The sequence below is a fragment of the Panulirus ornatus genome, chromosome 28 (assembly GCF_036320965.1).
Source record: "Panulirus ornatus isolate Po-2019 chromosome 28, ASM3632096v1, whole genome shotgun sequence".
NCBI lineage: Eukaryota > Metazoa > Arthropoda > Malacostraca > Decapoda > Palinuridae > Panulirus > Panulirus ornatus.
In genome coordinates this window covers 9,162,760-9,170,000 of record NC_092251.1, presented here as the reverse complement: position 1 = coordinate 9,170,000, position 7,241 = coordinate 9,162,760, and the positions used below count along the sequence as shown (strand labels likewise).

At 45.1% G+C, this 7,241-nt stretch overlaps 1 protein-coding gene across 1 annotated transcript in view; it reads right to left on the bottom strand.

Moving 5' to 3' along the window:
- The window catches only part of LOC139757829 (protein amalgam-like), a 138,646-nt gene extending 134,539 nt beyond the window's left edge, over nucleotides 1–4,107 (bottom strand). The window contains exon 1 of the mRNA XM_071678720.1: nucleotides 2,383–4,107. Within this exon, the coding sequence (XP_071534821.1) occupies nucleotides 2,383–2,437 (55 nt within the window). The 5' untranslated portion in view covers nucleotides 2,438–4,107. The remainder of the gene's footprint in view (nucleotides 1–2,382) is intronic.
- Between the last annotated feature and the right edge of the window lie 3,134 nt (nucleotides 4,108–7,241).

Genomic DNA, 7,241 nt, shown 5'->3' with positions numbered 1-7,241 from the left:
CTTCGAACGATCAGACCAATCCAGGTTAGAGTTTTGAAAAGAGAGAGCGTTCCAGGTGCTAGCGTACAGAGTGGACTGCTGCCCAAAAGCATAAGAAACCAAAATACCATTCCAGAATTGTAATAGGAGGCTGGAACTACTCTACGATAGCTGGGAAAAGGAGAACGCCGTTCAGGATAATACTGGAAAAAGAATATGACCTCAGCACAGGGAAGGGTGGAGCAAACATTTCCAGTGGGGTTTTCGACAGAGGATGGCGTGGGCCGATGGAAACCCGTTTGAAGATCAGCTTAATGGTGGTAAGCGATCATCCAGGTCCTTGTGGCGAGCAAAGACCGAAGAATTCACAGTTGCATAAGGCGAAGGAGGCCATTTCAGGGAATCGTAAGGCGAAGGAGATAATTCCAGGGTAATTTACGGGAAATAGAAGACGTTTCCAGGACGATTTAGAGCAAAGGGGGGAGAGGATTCCAGTCTGCCTTTCAGCAGAGAGAAGGATTTTCAATGGGTGTGCCATAGCGTAGGGACCATTGTTTGTGGGGTTTACACTCGGGAGAAAATTCCAGTATTATGGGGGCAAAAGGACGGCTTTCTTCGGCCAGCGGAGACCAGCAAATGACCCTTCCAGGATGGTGTGCCACAAGGTGACCGTTCCAGGGTCCTGTGGGTCCTGGAAACGACCATTCCATGGTCACATGATCCGTGGATGGTCATCCATGGGGGAGGCAGAGACCAGGAAACACGTCCATTCCAGGATGTTGTGTCACGGGGAGACCATTCCAGGGGTCGTGTAGGTCCAGGGAACGACCGTTCCATGACCACATGAACCGTGGAGAGTCGTTCGTGGGTGGAGGGGAACCAGTAAACAAACCATCTTAAAAGAGTGACTCGTAGGAGTGACCATTCCAAGCTCGTGTGGATCAAGGAAGGGACGACCCGTAAAGGGTAAACCTTGACCAGTCTTAGGGTAGCAATAACACCTCTGTGATTTCGCATCATGATTTCGCCCTCTCACAAAGCATTACTCTCCCCAACACACCTACCTACACTTCGTGGAGACGATATCAACCCCAGATCAATATATCGAATAACTCCAGCCACACGCAAGGAAAGATATTAAGACGCCGTGCTATAAGTCTTAAGTGAGAGCAACGTAGAAGAGGGAGGGAGTTGGTGACGAATACATGAAAGACAAGAGGCAAGAATGGACGCCCAATAGACTCCAGAGGTCACTGGTATAAACTTCCCTCTCTATGGATGGGAAAACTTTACTCACCGTCTGAGGAATGGGATGAGGAGAGAGAGAGAGGGAGGGAGGGAAGTGCGAGTCGGGGGTTGGGTCTTCCAGTTGGACACGCTCGCTCTCTCTCTCTCTCTCTCTCTCTCTCTCTCTCTCTCTCTCTCTCTCTCTCTCTCTCTCTCTCTCTCTCTCTCTCTCTCTCAGCAGGGAAAAAAGAAAGAAGCATTTACAGTCACATGTGCAGATGAAGGCAGGAGAGAAACTAACATTATCATGAGTCTTTTTGCCCTCGGTAATAAAAATAAGAACGTACGAAACAATTAATGTGTGTCCGTACGAACCGCGCTTTGAAAAACACGAGAAGACTTTTTAGCAGCAGCATTAAAATACATATTTTCTCTAACATAAAATTTATCACCAATTTTTTCTTCTTAAAGATTTTTATGAACTTTGGCTTAAAAGTTGGGAAAGCAAGTGAAGAAAACGTTATTAATTTATAGCAGTAGCGCTCCCGCCTGACACGCAGGGGGTCCCGGGTTCGAACCTGGCTGTTGGAGGTTTGTATGTTTTATGGAAGTGCGCGTTCATGTGCGCTACATTCGTGTATATATATATATATATATATATATATATATATATATATATATATATATATATATATATATATATATATACACGTGTATATATATATATATATTCGTGTATATATATATATATATATATATATATATATATATATATATATATATATATATATATGTGTTATCCCTGGGGATAGGGGAGAAAGAATACTTCCCACGTATTCCCTGCGTGTCGTAGAAGGCAACTAAAAGGGGAGGGAGCGGGTGGCTGGAAATCCTCCCCTCTCGTTGTTTTTTTATATTTCCAAAAGAAGGAACAGAGAAAGGGGACCAGGTGAGGATATTCCCTCAAAGGCCCAGTCCTCTGTTCTTAACGCTACCTCAATAATGCGAGAAATGGCGAATAGTATGAAAGATATATATATATATGTACGTGTGTGTATGTGTGTGTGTGTGTGTGTATTGTTGATGATGGCCCTCAGACGTGGGACACCTCGGGGTGGGAATGGGTATTGCGCCCTACCTACCATCCCTCTCGTGTGCAACCTTCAGAAGACTTACCTTGAGGCATGAGGACCATCAGCGTGAGGAGCGTGAAGCAAAAGGCCATGTCCATCTTTGCCAGATCTCTTCCCGCCCTCGGGATCCGTCGAAGACACCCTTCTGCTGCTCCCTCACCCGACAGACAGGAACAAGACGGACGCCCCTCCCGGTAGGATGGTGTCCGTCAAGGTGCTTACTGTCTCCCCTTGTGTTCGTCAAAAGCTGGTGTGATACTGCAAGGTGTTTACTGTCTCCTCTTGTGCTGAGGGCAAGAGTTCCACAACTGTTCACTGTCCCCTTGGGAGCTGAGGGTAATAGACCTTCTGTCCACTTCCCTCATGAGCTGAGGGGATAATGGATGAACCGTTCTCTTTCCCCTCAAGAGCTGAGGAGGATAGTTCCACCGTTCACTGTTCCCTCACGAGCTGAGGATGACAGAGATCTAGCAATCACTGGGTCTTTGTGAGCTGAGGAGGATGGATCTACCGTTCACTGTCCCCACGTGAGCTGATATATTAGGATGAGGAGCTGAGAATAGAGTCCTCCTAGTTCACAGTTCACTGCCGGCTCACGAACTATGAATAACATTCATCGTTCACTGCTGCCGGCACAAGACCTGGGGATTACAGTTTCACTGCCGGCTCACAGGAGCGAGGGATAACAATTTCACCGTTCACTGTCCCGAAAGGAGTTGAATATACCTGTTTAACCGTTCACTGCACCTATTGCACCTAGATAAACCAACTTAAAAGCTTTCACTGCCTCTGGGGATTGGTACAAACCAGTTCAACAGTTCACTGTCCCCGAGAAGTAAATGAGCCACTTCAACCTTTCACTGCTCTCAGAGGAGATTGAAAGAGTAGTAGTTTTCACCGTTCACTGCCTTACTAAATGGGACATGGATACCAGTTTTACCGTTTGCTGGTCCCGCAAAAGGTAGGGACTGCAGCTCTGCCGTTCAGAGATTGAACAGAAGTTCGTTCGGGATAGAGTTCCGCAGTTCACACCATTGTTCAATCTCCTTTCAGAACACTGATGTAATACCGTCCACAGATTGATCTGTTCATTAAAGCTGAGTTGTTTAAGTTAGAGAAAGGTGGCGTTTCGAGCATTCTGGATTACCAAACGATTATTTTCTGATATATTTTTTTTTTTTTATTCACCATATATGCTTCATTAGAATGAGAAATCAGGTTTCAGTTTTCGAGTTCTCTATACTGGGCGTTTTCAGCCTCGTATTACAAGTTTGATGCACATTATGTAATCAGAATTCATCCCAGATATCCACTTTATCTTTTCTTCCTCTTTTGTTCTCTTCTTCTTCTTCTTCTTCTTCTTCTTCTCTGTTTCAAAGTATCCAATTTGGTTTTTTTCTTCCTCTTCTGCTCACTTCTTCTTCTTAGTTTGCAGACAGGCGTCGGAGATCAACTGTAGCCACTTGTACTCTGTCTGTTTCCTACTGAGAACAAATATCATTTTAACTTCGAGTGGTCAAAAAAGACAAAAATGGGGTTTACTTATGACACAAGCGAACATCACTGGAACCTCTTCTTATTCAAAGACTTAATTTAGGGTACCGAGGTACTGGCAAAGAAAATAGGTGTTTTCACCTTTAACTTCGTATGATTAATAGCTTTTAAGGTTATAGGGGACCTCCGTGGTGTAGTGGTTAGCGTTCCCGATCGTGACGTATTCACGGGCCGCACGGATGTTAGGCTTTGATAGGTTCGAACTCTGATCGCTGCAGACGGTCTGCAGCACTCACCCTAGCTGTTCTTCCTCCCCTTTGCTGCCGGTCGATAAATTGGTTACCTGGCTTAGCCTAGGGTATATATATATATATATATATATATATATATATATATATATATATATATATATATATATATATATACACCCTATATATACATTTATATGGCCTTGATTAGGGCATTCAGTTGCCCATGTCGTCTTAGCTAACATAAACATTGTGAATGTTGTCGGGGATGTGTCAGAGGAGATTTGACCCTGGACTCCTCTTCTTTCATCTTCTCTCTCTTCTTACCCTCTCCCCTCTTCTTTCTCTCTTGCTCTCTCTTTTCCATTCTTGCACACTCCCTTCACTCCCTCCCCTAATTCTTCATTCATTCCCGTCTCCTTTCCTTGTTGCTCTTCATTTTCGTTCATTCCTGTCTCATTCCTGTTGTCTTGCTTCGCTCCAAATCCTTCTTTCGTTCTTGTATCACTTCCTTTACTCCTTCTCCAACTCCATCCTTCATTCTTCTATCATTCCCTCGCTCCTTTTCCTAATCCTTCATTCACTCTTGTATAATGTCCTTACTCCTTGCTCTTTCCTTCATTTATGTATCCTTCCCTGATTCCTCCTACCCCTTCTTTCATTCCTACTATTCCTTCTTTCATCCCCCATCCCTCTCCTTTTGTACCTGTGCCCATCCTTCACTTCTCCAATTCCTTCTTGCATCCCTCCTTCTCCAACTACCCGTCCTCCTCATCCTCCTCCTCGTCCTCCTCCGGCTCCTCGTCCTCCTCCTCCTCCTTCTCCTCCTTGCCGTCGTCTTCGTCGTCCCCTTCTTCCTCCTCCTCCTCCTCCTTTCTCTTCCTCCTTGTCGTCGTCGTCGTCCTCCTCCTCCTCCTCCTCCTCCTCCTCCTCCTCCTCCTCCTCCTCCTCCTCCTTGCCGTCGTCGTCGCCTCCTCCTCCTCCTCCGAGCCTCTCCAGGCCGCCGTCGTCGCCCTCCTCCTCCTCCTCCTCCTAGCCTCTCCTTGCCGCCGTCGTCGCCCTCCTCCTCCTCCTCCGAGCCTCTCCAGGCCGCCGTCGTCGCCCTCCTCCTCCTCCTCCGAGCCTCTCCAGGCCGCCGTCGTCGCCCTCCTCCTCCTCCTCCTCCTCCTCCTCCGAGCCTCTCCAGGCCGCCCTCCTGCTCAGCACAACGAGGCTTGAGCGTGGCGGCAGAACAAGTGTGGGTGTCAGGTCTGGTCGTGGGGGCTCCCGTTCTACTCCACCAGACTTGCGACAGAACGACCAGTTAACAGGGCCGGGGCGTCAAGTGAATTAGAGCTCGGGCTAATTTATGATAATTAGATAATTGCAAATTATTCGACCAGCAGGGAGCGGATAGGTAAATATCTGGGCCGAATATGGGTTTAAAAAGGATAAATAAACGAAGAGGAGGAAAGAAAATATATATAAAGCGAATTGGCCCAGAGACTAAACATTGGTTTTCAGTTGTTTTAATATTAGTTATACGAAGGCACACTGCGTGCCCAGGGAGGAAATTAATGTAGAAAACGTGAAAGCAGAGAGTTACAAATTGGAAATATTAAAGATCAAGAAGATACGAAATTATTTGAGATAACTTCCTTGTATTGGTTTTATATATATTGCTTAATGCTTAGCTCTGAAGTGAATGCTATACAAGTGAGGTTTTTTTTTTTAGTAAATATAGAAAACTGAAGTTATTGAGAGTTAGACGATGGAGAGTTAGAAATTGTAGATCTATATAATGGAATCGAGCAATAATGTTGTATTGAAAGTTCCTTGATAGAGTGTTTGAGTTTAGAGAGTATAAAATGAAGATGTTAAATCTCAGGACGACAGAATATGTTAAGCTGAAGGTCAGATGTTATATGACCACCAAATGGTGGGAAAGTTAGACTTTTTGAATGTAAGGAACTAACGCGTTAGAAGTTAGAAAGCTTACGTGTGTCAGCGAAAAGTGTGACTGGTGCGAAAGTTATTCACGCACATACAAGATAAAGTTAAAAGTGAGAAAGATGAATTCATAAGTATGAAGTTACGAAACCAGAACTTTCAAATGAATCCTAAAGTTACAAGAGGATTTGGACGTACAAGTAACCTTCACAGTTATGTACAAGTTAGTTAAGTGCATCTTTTTACGGCCTCATAGTTTGAGCGCAAAATCCCAGACGATTTAAGAATAATAGATGAAAAGTTCAGAGGAACAGCAATGTTTCTGTTCACTCTTGGAAGCTTTTTGGAAAGGATTGAAAGACACACCGTAAGCCTTGAAATTATAACAGAAGGTCTGTTCAGAATTTCAGTTCTTAATCGTGAAGTTAACGAGGAGTTATGCGTCTGGAAAGTTACATATTCTATGAATAAGATATCAGAGAATCTGAAGTTTGATTCAGGGAAGTTAGGGAAACACATGAACACCGGAAGAAAGACGAAAAGAAAATAATTCAGACCGTCTTGCAGTGCTAATATCTGCAGTATACATACAGTTCACTCAGTATGGCCTTTGTAGTTGAATGATTACGTGCCATGAGACTGTCCTAATTATGCTTGCTCATGTCCATACCTGCCCACAACCCTACCTGCTCATGTCCATACCTGCCCACCAACCCTACCTGCTCATGTCCATACCTGCCCACAACCCTACCTGCTCATGTGCATACCTGCCCACCAACCCTACCTGCTCATGTCCATACCTGCCCACTACCCTACCTGCTCATGTGCATACCTGCCCACCAACCCTACCTGCTCATGTCCATACCTGCTTACACCCATACCTGCTCATGTCCATACCTGCTTACACCCATACCTGCTCATGTCCATACCTGCTTACCAACCACACCTGTTCTCAACCATACTTGCACACGACCACAGCCTGTTCTCAACCATACCTGCACACACCCACAGCCTATTCACATCCATACCAACACACAACCATATATATTCAAAACCGGGCATACTCACACCCACAGAAACTCATAACCATACCTTCTCACCACCACAAATTCTCACAGGCAATGATATTCACAAGCACACATACTCAAAACTTTGCCTGCTTACAACCCACACCTGCTCAACAAAGGGGTCTGTGGAACTGACAGTGATGTCGAAGGAATCTGGGTACCTT